Source organism: Erinaceus europaeus, chromosome 3 (genome assembly GCF_950295315.1).
Source record: "Erinaceus europaeus chromosome 3, mEriEur2.1, whole genome shotgun sequence".
Classification (NCBI taxonomy): Eukaryota; Metazoa; Chordata; class Mammalia; order Eulipotyphla; family Erinaceidae; genus Erinaceus; species Erinaceus europaeus.
In genome coordinates this window covers 154466468-154483924 of record NC_080164.1, presented here as the reverse complement: position 1 = coordinate 154483924, position 17457 = coordinate 154466468, and the positions used below count along the sequence as shown (strand labels likewise).

Genomic DNA, 17457 nt, shown 5'->3' with positions numbered 1-17457 from the left:
CTATGCCACCGAGGTATAGGTCTTCTCCTGAGTTTCCCGGTTAGATCTCTGTCCCCTGGTGTCCCTCCCTGTTGCTGCTCCAGATTCTGAGGGTAGTAGCAATGGAGACTCAGAGTTGCACTTGGTGAGTCTCTGGGGAGTCCTTTCCTCCCTTCAGCTGTCCCCTTGTTGGTGGAGCAGACTGGAGGTGGTGTCTCCACTGACAGACTGTCGAACTGTTAGCAGTCACTTAATCTCTCCTTAGGCCCCTCTCTCCTCTCTGTCACCAGCCACGCGTGTTTGTACTCACAGGTGATTTACTGGGTTTCTGTGGTCATTCTAGTCCTGTCTTGTTTCGGTCCGGGTGGTCTCCTTTGGTATTCCTAGTTGATCCGGGAGAGGAGAGGAGAGAAAGCGATCTGCTGCTCGTAGCTCCGCCTCCCGGGGATAAAACTATTATGCTATCATCCTAACAGTGTTAATTGTACAGTGTTGATAGAACAGATCTTTAAAACTCTTTTCTCCTCCCCTCCCCCCTCCCCCTCTTCCTCTCCCTCTCCTCTCCTCTCCCAGTTTATTGGATAGGACAGAGAAATTGAGAGAGGACAGGGAGATAGAAAGTGAGAGAGACGTAAGTAAGTATCTGGGTTCGAGCCCCTGGCTCCCCACCTGCAGGGGAGTCGCTTCACAAGCGGTGAAGCAGGTCTGCAGGTGTCTGTCTTTCTCCCTCTCTGGCTTTCCCTCCTTTCTCCATTTCTCTCTGTCCTAGCCAACAACGACAACAACAATAATAACTACAACAATAAAACAACAAGGGCAACAAAAGAGAATAAAATAAATAAATAAATATTAAAAAAAAAGAAAGTGAGAGATGGACACCTGCAGACCTACTTCAGCACTTATGAAGTGTCCTCCTTGTAGGTAGGGAGCCGGTGTCTCCAACTGGGATCCTTGCGCAGGTCCTTGCACTTCATACTAAGTGTGCTTAACCTGGAGCACCACCACCTGATCCTCTAGATCTTTTTTCTTTTCTTTTTCTTTTTTTTGCCTCCAGCGTTATTGCTGGGGCTCAGTGCCTGCACCATGAATCCACTGCTCCTGGAGGCTTTTTTTTTTTTATCTCCCCTTTTGTTGCCCTTGTTGTAGCCTTGTGGTTATTAATTATTGTTGCTGTTGATGTCGTTCTGTTGGATTGGACAGAGAGAAATGGAGAGAGGAGGGGAAGACAGAGGGGGAGAGAAAGATAGACACCTGCAGACCTGCTTCACCGCTTGTGAAACGACTCCCCTGCAGATGGAGAGCTGGGGCCTCTAACCAGGATCCTTTTGTCAGTCCTTGTACTTTGCACCCTGTGTGCTTAACCCCCTGCGCTACTGCCCTTCCCCCCCCCCATCTTTTTTCTGTATCAGAGCACTAATCAACACGTGGTGATGCTGGGGATTGAACCTGGGATCTTTGGAGCATCAGGCATGAAAGGCTTTTTCTATAGCCATGATGCTATCTCCCCAGCCCTTATTTAAATTTTTAAGGAGAGATCTAGAAAGAAAGGTACAGAGAGGTCAGAGGACTGATTAGCTCTGGTTTATGATGGTGTTGGGGATTGTTTGAACCTGGGACTTCAGTGCCTTGGACATTTTACATAATCAGTCTTTTTACATAACCATCATGCTAAACTTCCCAGTCTCTTTGGTGCTTTTTTCGTCCTGCAAACTAATATACCCATTGGATAACTTTTCCTCTTCCCCTCCATTCTAGCTCCTGGCAACCGCCACCCTACTGTCTAAGAGTTGCCAACTTTAATGACTCATGTAAATGGAATCATGTAGTATTTTTCTGTTTTGTGAATGACTTAACTCACTTAGCATGTTCAGGTGCATCCCAGACATCCATTCATTTTTGTAGCAAATGACAGAATTTCTTCTACTTCTTCTTAAACTTTTTTTTTTATTTGTTTTTACTAGAGCACTGCTCAACTCTAGTTTAAGGTTTAATTTTTTTCCCTTTACCTTATTTGATAGAAATTGAAAGGGAAGTGAGAGACAGAGAGAAAAGGTAGTAAGTGGGAGACAGAGAGAGAGAGAGAAAGAGAGAGGGACCTGCAGCTCTACTTCACTTCTTGTGAAGCTTTCCCCCTGGAGGAGGAGACCAAGGACTTGAACCCGGATCCTTGTGCACTGTAACATGTGCGCTCAACCAAGTATGCCACCACCCAGCCCCCATTTCTCAGTTTTCCACATAACAGTTCAACCCCCTCTAGGTCCTCTGCCATCATGTTCCAGGACCTGAACGCTCTCCACATCCACAACCCCAGAGTCTTTTACTTTGGTGCAATAAAAATACCAGTAGTATTTCAGACTTGAAAGTCTTTTATATAACCATATGCTATCTTTCTAACCCTCTTTTTTTTTTTTTTTTTTAATAGAAGAGTTATTTATTTCACAAGCTAGATAAAGAGGAAGAGAGAACAACAGAACACTACTCTGGCATATGCAGTGCCAGGGATCCAGCTTGGGATATGCATGTGTCCGGAGCTCTACCAATAGGGCTCCTTTTGAGCTGCTCCTCCTATTTTTTTTTGGGGGGGGTGAAGGGAGAGAGTGGGGCAGAACCCATCTTAATCAGAGGGATTTTATTAGATGAAGACAAATTATTATGTTTCCCTTGAAATTTGGACCTTTTAGCACTGGTTTTAGTAATATGTAGGCCAGTGGTGATTTAGGTAAAAGCAGTTTTACTATAGAGGTAGAAATGGTGGGGGCAAAATCCTGCTTAAAGGCTGGCAAGATAGCTCTCTTGGATAGTCTGCGGCTTTGCCATGTGTGCAAGCCTGCTCCCCCTCTCTCTGCCTATTTGTCTCTGTCTCTGCATCTCTTTAAAAATGATGTTTATTTATTTATTTATTTATTTATTTATTATTGGATAGAGACAAATTTGAGAAGGGAAGGGGGGAGATAGAGAGGGAGAGGGGCAGAGAGACACTTACAGCCCTGCTTCACCACTTGTGAAGCTTTTCCCCTATAGGTGGGGACCAGGGGCTTGAACCTGGGTCCTTGCACATTGTAATGTGTGTTTAACCAGGTTCCCTGCCACCTGGCCCCCTGTGTCTCTGTATCTCTATCTGAAAAAGTCATCTTAGATCCTGGGTCAATGAAGCCTCAGTGATGACATCCCACCTCCCTCCTTCCCCCACTCCCTCTCCCACTCCCACCCCCACCTCTCCCCCCAAAAAAAGTATGGAAGGAAAGAAGACGAGATAGTTGCCCTATGGTTTACTAATTTTTTTTTTTTTGATATGTAGTACTTCAAATTTGGCTGGATTATTATCCTTTCCTTTAAGACACTTAACAAAAAGATTTATTTATTTTATGTGAGACATACAGAGAGAATTTCATATGAGAGAGATGATTCAGAGCATCACATTGGCACATGTAGAACTGGGACTTTTAGGCATGTAAGTCTTTGCCAGCTGAACTACTTTCTCAACTGTTTTTTTTTTTATTTTATTTTTATTGGGAGGGATGACACTCAACTGCTTTTCATGACATCTTATTTATGCTTTTTTTTTTTTTTGCTTGTAAACTTTCTTATGATTAGGATATTCACTTGCATATATACTTTGTAGAAGGTATGTTCTAGAACAATGCTGTCCAACAAAGCTTTCCTCATTATAAAACTTCAGTTTGTTCTACTGTAGTCACTAATCACACGTGGGCATTTAGCATTTGAAATATGATTATTGTGATAAGGAATTGAAAGTTTAATACCACATGTTAAAAGTATTCTCAGTTTTTTGATGTCTGTGAGGTTTGTAGTGACTTTTTAAAAATTTTATAATATAAATAAATAGATATAAACAAAACGTTTTATTTATAACTGTGTCTCCTTTTTTCCTTGTTTGTCTTGCTTGTCAGTTTGTCAATTTTATTGGTCTTTGCAGAGGACTGCCACTTGGCTTTTATTTACCTCTTTGCTTCTAACTCATTCCTTATCTTCTTCCTGCTCTTATCTTTCTGGATTCTTATGATGAGGATTTACTGATTTGAGACTTTTTTTACTCTTTTTAAAATATATACTTATTTTATGAGAGAGGGAGAGAGGGACAGACAGACCAGAGCCCCACTGTTAATATATATTGCTGATTGACCCTGGCCTCACACATGAAAGTAATCTCATACTTGCTTAGCTGCCTCCTTGGGCTGCTTTCTATCCTTCTTCTGCCCTGGATGACCTTTTCTTTTTTTTATTTCTTTTCCTTTTTCTTTATTAAATTAAGTTAGTTATTTTTTTTTTTTTACCAGAGCACTTCTCTGCTCTGGCTTATGGTGGTGCAGGGGATTGAACCTGGGACTTGGAAGCCTCAGGCATGAGCTGTTTACATAACCATTATGCTATCTACCCCTCCCCTGGCCCTGCTCACTTTAATGTCTACATGTACATCTCTACTACTGCTATCTTAACATTTTGATAAGGTGTATTTCCATTTTCATTCATTTCATTATTTTTTTTTTCTTGAGATTCCTTCTTTGGATTACTTAGCATAGTGCTTCAGTTCTAAGTGTTTGTAGATTTTCCTGTTATTTACTTCAAGTTTGATTCCACTGTGTTGAGAGAGCATCCTTTGTATGAAATCAGTTCTTTTTAAATTTGTTAAGACTTGTTTTATAGAGTATGGTCTGTTTAACAAGATCGTATGGTCTGTGTTCTGTGGACATTGAAGTGTGTGTATTTGTTGTTGGATGAGTGTTATATAGGTGTTATTTAGATCCATAATCGATGGTGTTGAGCTTTTCTTTTTCTTTCTTTCTTTTTTCCTTTTTCTTTTCTTTCTTTCTTTTTTCTTTTTTTTTTTTACCAGAGCACTGCTCAGCTCTGTATTATGGTGGTATGGGGGATTGAACCTGGGACTTGACAGAGCCTCAGGCATGAGAGTCTGATTGCATAACCATTGTGCTTGCTATCTACCTCCACCCTGGTTCTGAGCTTTTCTATATGTTGCTGATCTGTCTAGTTATTCTCTCCACTGTTTAGAGAGGAGCATGGAATCTCTAACTATAATTGCAAATTTGTCTATTTCACCTTTCAATTCTGTCAGCTTTTGCTTCACTTTAGTGTTTCTCTTGTTTGGTACATATACACTTGGGGCTGTTATATTTTTCTCGTGGGCCAATCTTATGATATGATATTATGCTTTTCATCTCTGGTACTTTTCTTTGCTTCCCATTCTAATTTACCTGACATTAATATATAAAATTTAATTTTATTTAATTTAAATTTAAATAGGCACATGTGGCTGGTGGCTGCCCTTTTGAGAGTGCATTTCTGGAAGATGGAGAGAGCTTTCACACAATACATTTAATTAAAAGGTAAAACTACGGATGCTAGAAGCTGTAAAGAGCAGCGGGTGGTCAACAGGAAAGGAAACTAGGGCAGTGGGAATGGAGGGATATGGTTTTAAATTAGGTGTTCAGGGTAGAAATCATTGTGATACAAAGATTGAAGGAGTGAAAAACTTAACAGTGCAGACATCTTAGAAGACAGCATGTTAAGGGGGCCAGGCGGTCGTGCAGCGGGTTAAGCGCACATAGTACCAAGCGCAAGGACCTGCACAAGGATCTGGGTTTCAGTCCCGGCTCCCCACCTGCAGGGGGTTTGCTTCACAAGTGGTGAAGCAGGTTTGCAGGTATCTTTCTCTCCCCCTCTCTGTCTTCCCCATCTCTCTCAATTTCTCTCTGCCCTATCCAACAACAAAAACAAACAAAAAAAAAAAAAAAAAAGGAAAAAAATGGCTGCCAGGAGCAGGAGCAGTGGACTTTAGTGCAGGTATCGAGGTCCAGCAATAACCCAGGAGGCAAAAAGAAAAGAGCATGTCAAAAGCCAACTGAGAGGGAGACCCTTGTAAGAATTTAGTTTTTATTTTCAGCGGCATGCAGAATCTGTTAAAGTAAGGACTTAGAGCAGATCTTGATTAATCCTGACTTAGGTAAAGATCCTTCTAACTGTATGTTTAAAATACATGGGGGCTACCAGCGAAAGATGATGTAGCCAGACCAAATGATTGGAATACATATATTTTAAATCTCATGGAAATTTGATTTAGATATATTTGAATTGCTTATTAGACATTTTTAAGTGGAGAAGGCAAATAGATTGTCTGGAATTCTCCAGTTGTATGAATGCCTGCCCTTGTGGAGCTTAGACTTTACTGAAGCATGGATAGTAAATACAATAAATAAAGCAAATGAATAACATCATATACTGTGTTAGGAGATGATAAACCTTGTGGAAAATTCTAAAGAGATGAATAGTACCTGGTGTTGCAGGCAGTAACATTTAGATTAGGAAAGTGGTGCAGAGATAAGTCATATGGCTAAGATGGGAGAATACTAGTCTAGGTAGAGGGAAACAGACGGCAAGGCTCACAGGTGGAGCCTTACTGCTTTGTTTGAAGACATGAAGGAGGTGAAGTGTGGCAAGGAAAAGAGGAGTAGGGATAACAATACTGTGATAACAAGTGTCTGGCCTATGTGCCATTTTATGGACCCCGATTTTGATCCTAAGTGAGATGGGAAGCTAGTTTTAAAGAAGAAAGGCATGGTATCATCTCTGCTGTATGGTTTAACTGAGTCACTTTGATTTTCCTGCTGAATAGACTAAAGGGGTAATAATGGAAACAAGGAGATTGGTTAGGAGATCATTCCAATAATCCAGATGAGAAGCTGGTGGTAGCAGTGGAGATGGTGAGACGGTCATACTGTGGATACATTGTGAGGGTTGCCTTCACAAAATTGGTTTACTGATTGAATGTGAGAAGAGAGGAGTCAAGGATTATTCCAGGTTTGTGACCTGAGCAGTTGGGAGAACAGAGTTGTATTAACCAAAATGGGAAAGACTGGAAAATTCAATTTTAAGGAGCTAATCAGAAGATTAGGTTTTGGACATGTTAAATTTATTATGCCTATTAGATATCTAATGTAGGTGTTTAATAGGCATTCTAACTATGAATATCATTTAATTTTTTTAATGAAATAATGATTTTAAAACAGTGTACTCACTGTTCAGAAAATGTTAACATTTATTAAGAGTGCACTTATTAACATGTTCAGTTGTGGCAAAACCTGAGTGTTTAGGAGGGAGAACTGTTTGAATACCTTTAGGCTTCTCAGTTGATAGTACTTTCTTAGGGTTAAATAAAGATGCTATTCAAATTTTAGCAACAAATTTATAGTCTGAGTTTTTCTACTTGCTTTTTATTTTAGGTCCTATTAACTGCTGGATGGTTCAAGATATTTAACCCTATTTTCTTTGAGGTATGACTTAAATACCAAACATCTTAAATAAGAGAAGGGAAACATTTTAGTTTTGGAAGTCAGAATGCCAAGGAGAAGGAAAAATCTTGGGGGAAATCCTTTTCGGAAGACCACAAACTCTAAGAAAGTTGTCGTGCCCAGTGTTGCTAGTCATGAGGAGCCAACCACTACACTCCCTGCCATATGTGAGACAAAACTTGATCAGGAAGAACTCTTCACCAGTATCTCAGAGATGTTTTCTGATCTGGATCCCGATGTAGTGTATTTGATGCTTTCTGAATGTGATTTCAAAGGTGAGAAAAAGTTTAGTTTGAACCCATTACATTTTTTTCTTTTGTTTAATATTTATTTATTAATTTCCCTTTTTGTTGCCCTTGTTGTTTTATTGTTGTTGATGTCTTCGTTGTTGGATAGGACAGAGAGAAATGGAGAGAGGAGGGGAAGACAGAGGGGGATAGAAAGACAGACACCTGCAGACCTGCTTCACCGCCTGTGAAGCGATTCCTCTGCAGGTGGGGAGCTGGGGGCTCGAACCAGAAACCTTAAGCCGGTCACTTGTGCTTCGCGCCACCTGCGCTTAACCCCTGTGCTACCGCCCAACTCCTGAACCCATTATATTTTATAAGAAGACTATACTACGCCGTGCCTGGTAGCAATACAAAAAAACGATACTTACATTTATGTGTTTCATTATTTATTAAACATCCGCATGGGTAAGGTACAGTATTTGCTTTGATGAGGGATATATAGACCAGTATAGTTCTGCCTTTGAGAAATATATAGTTCTAGATATAAGATGTATGTATAGATATGTTGTGTCCCCCCCCCCCCCATCTTCCCTCTAGAACAGGTTGACACTGTTGACATGCTGGACGAGATAATTCTTTGTTGTTTATGATTCAACTGCATTGTAGGATGTTTAGCCACATCTCTGCCTGTACTCACCAGACAACAGTAGTGCTTTCTTTCTTCCCCACTATTGTGACAATCTTTTTTTTGTTTATGGTGGTGTGGGGGATTGAGCCTCACATTTTGGAGCCACAGGCATGGGAGTCTCATTGCATAACCATTATGCTATCTACCTCCACACCCCATCTGTGACAGTCAAAAATGTCTTCCTATATTGTCATATGACCCATATTACCCCTGGGCCAAGTGGATGGGAATCATCCCCAATGGAGAATCTCCTCACTGCTCTAGAATGTAAACTCCATAAAGACAGAGATTTAAAATACTCTTGTTGGGTGGGGGTAGGTAGCATAATGGTTATGCAAACAGACTCTCATGCTTGAGGCTTCCTCAAGTCCCTGATTCAGTCACCACCATAAGCCAGAGTTGAACAGTGCTCTGATTAAAAAAAAAAAAAAATACTCTTGTTTTATTACTATATCCCTAGCTCCTAAAATAGCAAATGATTCATAGGACCTTAGTAAATATTTGAGTGGAGAGGTGAATATATTTATGGGACTGAGAACTGAGTGAATAGAAGCTTATAATAGTATGACTACAAAGTATTGGCTTTGAGATCAAGGATCCTGGATTGGATATCCAACTTTACCACTTAACTTCTCTGGGTTTCATTCTTCTTATCTGTTAATGAGAAAAAGGGTAGTATGTGCTTTGTAGAACATTTAATTTTTTTCCTACTTAAAAATTTTTTTTAAAAAAAAAATCTTTATTTATTGGGTAAGGACAGCTAGAAATCAAGAGGGAAGGGGATGATATATATATAGAGAGACAGAGTCACCTGCAGCACTGCTTCACCACTTGGAAAGCTTTCCCCCTGCAGGTGGGGACAGGGCTCGAACCCGCGCATCTTAATACATGTGCTCAACCAGGTGCGCCACCACCTGGTCCCCCCCTTGTAGAACATTTTTGGTATTTTTTTTAAGTATCTGGAATTATAAATCAGTAATTTCTTTCTTTCTTTCTTTCTTTCGTTCGTTCGTTCGTTCTTTCTTTCTTTCTTTCTTTCTTTCTTTCTTTCTTTCTTTCTTTCTTTCTTTCTTTCCTTCCTTCCTTCCTTCCTTCCTTTCTTTCTTTCTTTCTTTTTTTTTACCAGAGCACTGCTTACCTCGAGTTTATATTGCTGTGGGTTGAATCTGAGACTACGAACCCCGGCATAAGAGTATTTTTGCATAACCATTGTTACCTCCCCCCCTACGCTTTTATTTTTTAAAAAATATTATTTATTTATTCCCTTTTGCTGCCCTTGTTTTTATTGTTGTTGTTATTGATGTTGTTGTTGGATAGGACAGAGAGAAATGGAGAGAGGAGGGGAAGACAGAGAGGGAGAGAAAGATAGACACCTGCAGACCTACTTCACCCCCTGTGAAGCGATTTTTCTGCAGGGGAGTCGAGGTCTCGAACCGGGATCCTTACACTGGCCCTTGCGCTTTTTGCCCCCGGCGCTTAACCCCCTGCATTACAGCCTGACTCTCCAGGCTTCTATTTTTATTCATTATGTGTTCTCTCTTAATATGACCTTATATATCCTGATATATAGGTTTTTTTTTTTTTCCTTTCTTCAACCAGAACACTGCTCAGCTCTGGCTGATGGTGGTGCCGGGGACTGAACCTGGAACTTTGGAGCTTCAGGCGTGATGAGTCTGTATAACCATTATGTTATCTAGCCTCTACCCTGCACGACAAAAAAAAATAATTTTTTTTGCATAACCACTATGCTATATCTCTAGCCCTAGAAAAATCTTTTTTCAGTAGTACACATAATGCTCAGAAATGATAGTCTATAGAATTTTATAGTGTGACTTCAACATTTACTTTCTAATCTTGTTATCTTTAAATATTATCTGTTGCACACGTGTTAACATAGCAATAAGTAGTTATAGGGAAACTATATTACCTTCATATCCTAACCAAAGGCATTTGCCATTTCTAGGGGTTTCTCTATACTTTGTTCACAAAGACCGATTGATACTTAACTTAAAAAAAAAACCAATTAAAGTACTTTGAATTATAGCACTAATAAAATCATGTATTTTGCCTTTTAAAGTTAGTATTGCATTTTTCAGTGTTTCTTTTTTTTTTTTGTCAATTATTTATTTATTTATTTTAATACTTTATTTCTTTATTGGGGAATTAATGCTTTACATTCAACAGTATCAGTGTTTCTGTAGTCTTTGTATTTGTTTTCAAGTTTACTAATCCATTCAGTTGTAATCTAATTGATTTAATCACATCTAAAATTTCGTGAATAATTAATATTGCAGTGAACATCTTAACACAATAGCCTTAACGTCTTAGCAATAGCCTTTCCTTTCTTTAGGAAAGGCTATTTCCTTTGTTTTATTTTCTTGTATCACAGGGTAAGAACAAGCTTATGGCTCTTATAAGAGATTGTGGTAAATTGTCTCCTGAAGGGTCTGCTGATGTATACTATCACTAGTACTGTACACCGCACGGTTTTCATTTTCACTGCAGCCTTTCCTCATTGTATAGTGTTCCACTGCTAAAGGGACTGAAATTGCATGTTTTCCTTTAAATAAAGAGGGATGTTGAACATTTTTATACATGGTTGTTTATTCTTGTATGCTCGTGTGAACTGTTCATTAGTGCATTTTTCATTGCTTTACACCATTTAAATTTTTCAACCACCATGTAGGGACAGTGTGATGCATACCAGCTTTTACTTCTTAATACTGTTTTTCATTATATTCATGTTCTTTTTCGGTTGATCTTTTCTTTAATAGATTTTCTACCATGCCGTTTCTTAATGGAAGTACCATTTATATTCGCTTTCATTTCATTTCTTTCTTACTTTTTTTTCCTTCTTGCATATTTTAGGTCTTCTAGCGTACATAGTATTGCTATGATTTCCTGACTGGTCTCTCTGCTAGGCTTACCCCTCCAAACCCTCTTTTTTCTTCTTCTTCTTCTTAAGGGAACATTAACTGGGTGCTTACTAGGTGCCAGTCCTTGTGCACAGCACTTTTTCACGGATTTTCTCATTTAATCCTCACAACAACCCTTTGAGGTAGGTACTTTTATTATCCCCATATTTCAAATGAGAAAATCAAGGCTTAGGAAAGTTAAATAACTTTGTTGAGCTTTGTCATAGCCAGCAAGCAGGGAATTAACTGCCATATTCTGACTCTAGGCCAGAGCTGTTAAATCTACTATTCTGTGCTGTTTCATACTTCCTTAAAGCAAAACATAAAAATCAAACTAAAGAAAAAAAAATAAAGGAAAAAAAAAAAAAAACCAAACTAAAGGCCCCATATTTTACATGATGAACAAAAACATTTATCTTTAATTAATCCATTTATTTGGTAAGAGACAGAGAATTTTATGGGGAAGGGAGAGACAGAGATGGAGAGAAAAAGAGTGGCACCTGCAGCACTGTTGTGAAAGAAACTTTCCCCCTTGCAGGTAGGGATCTTGACCTTGAATCCAGATTGGTGTTGGAAAAAAATATGTCTCACTTCATAGCTGTGTGACATGAGTCAAGTTAATGTACTTTTTGAACTTCATTTTCTTTCTTTATTTGATAGGACCGATATAACTGATAGTACTATTTGAGGATTCTGTGAGTTGACATTTATAGTTTCTAATGTCAATATCATGACAGGTAGTTTCTCTTTAAGTTATCACAGAAAATGCAATTGAATTTTTTTTTTTTTAATAGAGCACTGCTCAGCTCTGACTTACAGAGATGCTAGGGATTGAACCTGAGGTATCTCTCTCTCCCCCCTCTCCCCCACTTTCTTTCCCTGTAGTTTTATTTTAATGAGATAGACCAGTGCACTGCTCAACATGAAAGCTTTTTTTTTTTTTTTGCATAGCCATTATGCCATCTCCTCTGTCGTCCCTGGGATATTTATTTTTCTCTTTTCTTTTAAGATAGAATAGAAAAGCAAGAGAGAGTGAAAAAGACCACAGCACAGAACCTTCCTTCAGGGCAGTGGGAGCTGGGCTTAAACCTGGGTGATGCCGAAAGCAGTACTCCATCCAAGTATTTGTTGACTGAATCAACTGGTTTTAGTACCTTTATAAATAAGCCCCAAATGCATACAGTATAGGTGTTTTTATATTTGCTCAGTATATTCATAAGAGAATATCTGGTTGATAGCAGTTTAAAATAATTTCATTCAATGCAAAATCCAGTATATTTTGCAATGGATTTTAATCTACTTGCATTTTACCATTTTTAATACATATATGTTTGTCGTTGTTATTGTGCAGTTGAAAATGCCATGGACTGTTTATTAGAATTATCTGCCACCGATGCCAAGATAGAAGGGTCATCTTCAAAAAGCTTGATTGCGTCAGAGAACCAAGTAAGCTCAGTGGGGTGTGAAATAATGGAAAAGTGTCCTCCCCAAGAAGAGAACGAAGATTCAAAAATGGATTCGTTTTTGGACATGCAATTAACTGAAGACTTGGATTCCTTAATACAGAATGCTTTTGAGAAGCTGAACTCTTCTGATGACCAAGTGTATTCATTTTTGCCTTTGCAAGATGTTAATAGTTTTAGTGACTCGAGTGCATTTATAGGTTCAGATTCAAATAGTATGACTCCCACTCATTCTGTACAAAATATGAATTTAAACAGTGAAAATTTAGAGAATTCTGTCCCTGTATTACATTCAAACCCCTTAGCTTTGCATTCAGTTGCAGATGAAAGTGAAAATTTGATAAAGGACGACACATTGGTGTTGGAAGAGTCTCTTCTCAGTACTTCTTTAGATGTATCAAATGACAGAACTGTGAGTGGTAGCAGTCTCAGTCAAAGACAGACAGAGCTTGTAGAATCTGAGTGTGTTGAGGCTCAGTTCTCTGAAGACCCTGTAGATTTGGACGCTAATGACTCTTCTTTAAATCTTGCTGTGCAAAATTCAGGGCTTGACTTACTAGGTGCAGGTAGTGATCAGATACCTACTTCTGTTCCTGATGTGTTTGTACCTCCTGAAGAATTCAATTTCAAGCCACACAAACAAGCTGAACTGGCACCAAAGGGGAAGGATGTGAATTACTGCCCATTACTTACTCCTCTCCCTCTGTTGCTACCACCCCCCCCACCTCCACCAATGTGGAATCCAATGATTCCTGCTTTTGACCTTTTTCAAGCAAACCATGGCTTTGTTGCTCCTGTTGTAACTACAGCTGCACACTGGAGGCCTGTCAACTATTCTTTTCCACCCCCGGTTATTTCTCACACTTCCCCAACAAAGGTTTGGAGAACTCAAGATGGAACATGTGCTTATCAAGTACAAGAAACTCCGGTTTCTCAGGTGGTAAGAAAGAAGACACCATCTTATGTTGGACTAGTTCTTGTTCTTCTCAGAGGGCTTCCAGGATCAGGAAAATCTTTTCTTGCAAGGTAATGAAGTTTAACTGAATTTGAAAGAAAAGTAGTGCATGAACCTGAATGTTTATAGCAGATAGAATATGACTCATGGAATTTTGAGTCATAGAGGTGTCTAGTAACCTTGAGATGTACTGTTTTTATCTAGCTTTGTAACTAATTGTACAGTCTTGTTCAGAAATTTTATTGAATTTGTTCATCTCAGTGTATCATTTTGAGAAAGAAAAAGTAAGAATATCAAGTTTTATCAGTTTGTGAAACAACAGAAATAGCTTTATGTGGAAGAGAAATAATTTGAGTGGGGGAAGGATGACTTCAACTCTGGTTATTAAGAGCCATGGTTGGCTCTGTAGTCAAGGAATTCTTAAATACAGGGGTCCTCCTGGTAGCTAGAAATTTGGAGTGTAGTATGTTGTAAAGTAATGCTTTCTGAAAAATGTGACTATAGAATGAGTAACTGGTGGTGAACTTCAGATCAACAACTTAATTTGCTGTAAAATATTGTCTTCTCAATTATTGTATCTCATAGTCACTTGTGTCTCTTATATAGCTAAGGTAGACTGTCAGTACCTTGGTCTGAGTCAGGACAAAAGGCAGCTTTGTTATGTTTTCAGTGGCATACTTTTTTTCTTTCTCAAGTCTTTTACGTCCTCTCCTTTTTGAAATCTAAAAATATTTACATCTAATACTTTCTTTGTAAGCTATCCCATGAGGTTCTCTTCAATCTTGTTTATAATTTTATTTGGTCTGGATTTATCTTCAGGTAAATTTTCACTTAGTCTTCTCATATGTTTATAAACATATTTGTCTGTAGATACAGAATTTCCCCATTGATTTAACAGCAACTATATCAAGTCATTTAAATTCAATGTTATGGGTATTACGGTATTCATGATATTGCAGTTTGTGAATCTGGAACAGAAATTTTCCTTAAAAGGTAAAAGAAATGTAGCACATATTTGAAGGAGGAGGTTTCAAGGTCTTTGGAAAATAGAGGCCACTACAGTTAGAGATTGGAGAGAGAAAGAAGTGTTTGTTACAATGAAGAAACTTAGGGGGCTGGGTGGTGGCACACCTGGTTGAGTGATTATGTTACAATGCAGAAGGACCCAGGTTGGAGCCCCCGCCCCCACTTGTAGGGGGAAGGCTTCATGAGTGGTGAAGCAGGGCTGCAGGTGTCTCTCTGTCTCTCTCCCTCTCTATCATGCCCTTCCCTCTCAATTTCTGGCTGTGTCTATCCAATAAATAAATAAATAAATAAATAAATAAATAAATAAAAAACAAAAAAGGAACTAGTATATTTAGAACAAAGGAAAAACTGGGAAAAGCAGAGGCAGAAGCTGTATTTTTCAGAGTGAGTGGTTAACAATTGTAAACTAGTGTATACATCCTATCTAATAAAAAAAGAAAGAAAAAGTGGTTGCCAGGAGTGGTAGACTCCGCAGTGCTGACACTGAGCCCTGGTGGCAGTAAAAAAAAAAAAAATAAATAATAATTTTGGGAGTAGGGGTGGGGGAAAAATTGTGGTATCATGAAGGTAGAAGAAAAAGGGTTAAGGAATAGATAATGAAGCAGTAAAGGGAAGAAGAGAAGCTGGGGTAGTAGTTGAAAGTGTCTTTCATAGGTACAGTTGGTTAAGGTGTTTTTTTTTTTTTTAAGATAACACTTTAAAAAAATTTATTTAGGGAGTCGGGCTGTAGCGCAGTGGGTTAAGCGCAGGTGGCGCTAAGCACAAGGACCGGCATAAGGATCCTGGTTCAAGCCCTGGCTCCCCACCTGCAGGGGAGTCGCTTCACAGGCGGTGAAGCAGGGCTGCAGGTGTCTGTCTTTCTCTCCCTCTCTCTGTCTTCCCCCTCCTCTTTCTATTTCTCTCTGTCCTATCCAACAACAATGACAACAATAATAACTACAACAATAAAACAACAAGGGCAACACAAGGGAATAAATAAATAAAAATAAATATTAAAAATATTTAAAAAAAAAATTTATTTATTCCTTTTTGTTGCCCTTGTTTTATTGTTGTAGTTATTATTGTTGTTATTGATGTCGTCGTCGTTGGATAGGACAGAGAGAAATGGAGAGAGGAGGGGAAGACAGAGGGGGAGAGAAAGAGAGACACCTGCAGACCTACTCCACTGCCTGTGAATCGACTCCCCTGCAGGTGGGGAGGGTTAAGGTTTTTTTTTTTTAAATATAGTTCATATCAGTCTTCCTACTTAAACATCTACATATGAAAGATGAAGAATTAGTAGTGAAGACTTGAAAGAGAATAAATGTAGGAGTCTTAGAATGTGGCATCAAGTCTAGCCGTTGTAAGTTTCATGAATTTTTGTCTCCACTGATGTATGCTCAGTGCTTAAAACTACTTGGCTAACTTGATAAAAATTAAATTCTTTTTTTAAAATTTATTTCTTTAAAAAATTAAATTCTAAAGCTTTATTTTAGCTTTGGTACATTCAAATATATTTAGGGAGAGGGTAAATAGTGATTCTTTACAGATGGTAAAGAATGGTAGCATTGTAATGCCACTATAGGTTTTTTTTTTTTTTTTTTTTTTTTTTTTAACCAGAGCATGGCCCAGCTATGGCTTATGGTAGTGTGGGATATTGAACTTGGGACTTTGGAGCCTTAGGCATGAGAGTCTCTTTGCATAATTATTATGTTATCTACCCCTCCACCCACCTGATTCTGTTCCTTCTCTCTTTACACTTTTTTTTTTTAATTTTATTTATGTTTTATTTACAGAACACTGCTCAGTCCTGGCTTATGGTAGTGTGGGGGATTGAACCTGTGAATGGATGTCTAAGTCTCAGGCATGAATGTCTTTTGGATAACCAGTTGTACTATTCCCTCCCTTTGTTTAATTAGCAAAGGACCTACTTCTTCTTTTATATATATATATATATATATATATATATATATATATATTATTATTAATTTTTGGATAGAGAGGCAAGGGGAAGATAGCGAGGGACAGAGACACCTGCACTACTACTTCACTATTTGCAAAGCTTTCCCCCAGCAGGTGGGGACCTAGGGCTTGAACCTTGGTCACTGTGCATTGTAATATGTGTGCTCAACCAGATGCGCCACCACCTGACCCCTCTCTTTTATTAAAATTTATATTTATTTATTTATTTGCCACCAGGGTTATCGCTGGGGCTTGATGTTAGGACTATGAATCCACTGCTCCTGGCGGCCATTTTTTCCATCTTACTGGACAGGACAGAGAGAAATTGAGAGAGGAGGGGGAGACACGGAGAGAGAAAGATAGACACCTGTAACCTGCTTTACTGTTTGTGAAGCTTCTCCCCTGCAGGGAGAGAGGGTTCAAACCCAGATCCTTGCGTAGGTCCTTGCATTTAGCACTATGTGCGCTTAACCTTGTAGTAGACCCTCTCTCGCTTTTTAAAAAACTTTTACCGGGGGCGGGCGGTAGCACAGCGGGTAAAGCACACATGGTTCAAAGCACAGGGACTGGCGTAAGGATCCTGCCTCGAGCCCCGGGTTCCCTACCTGTGTGTGTGGGGGTCCGCTTCACAAGCAGTGAAGCAGGTCTGCAAGTGTCTTTCTCCCTCTCAGTCTTCCTCTCCTCTCTCCATTTCTCTCTGTCCTGTCCAGCAACGACAGCAATAACGACAATAATAACAGTAACGATGGCCAACAAAAGGGAAAAAATAGCGTCCAGGTGGAGTGGATTCTTAGTAGGGGCACTGAGCCCTAGCAATAACTCTGGAGGCAAAAAGAGTTTTTGCATGTGTCTCAGTTAATGTAGAAGGTAAATTCTAGAATCAGCAAAGGTAATGCCAAGAAATCCACAAAATTATTTTAACTTTGTTTAACAGA

General features: G+C 39.0%; 1 protein-coding gene and 1 long non-coding RNA gene across 2 annotated transcripts in view; both read left to right on the top strand.

Moving 5' to 3' along the window:
* LOC132537564 (uncharacterized) overlaps positions 1-17457 on the top strand; it is a 521799-nt gene that overhangs the window by 78170 nt on the left and 426172 nt on the right. The gene's annotated exons all lie outside the window — the stretch shown is intronic.
* Positions 1-17457, top strand: part of N4BP2 (NEDD4 binding protein 2) — a 77280-nt gene that overhangs the window by 17152 nt on the left and 42671 nt on the right. Inside the window, exons 3-4 of the mRNA XM_060187712.1 lie at positions 7236-7579; positions 12489-13626. Of these exons, the coding sequence (XP_060043695.1) occupies positions 7351-7579; positions 12489-13626 (1367 nt within the window). The 5' untranslated portion in view covers positions 7236-7350. The remainder of the gene's footprint in view (positions 1-7235; positions 7580-12488; positions 13627-17457) is intronic.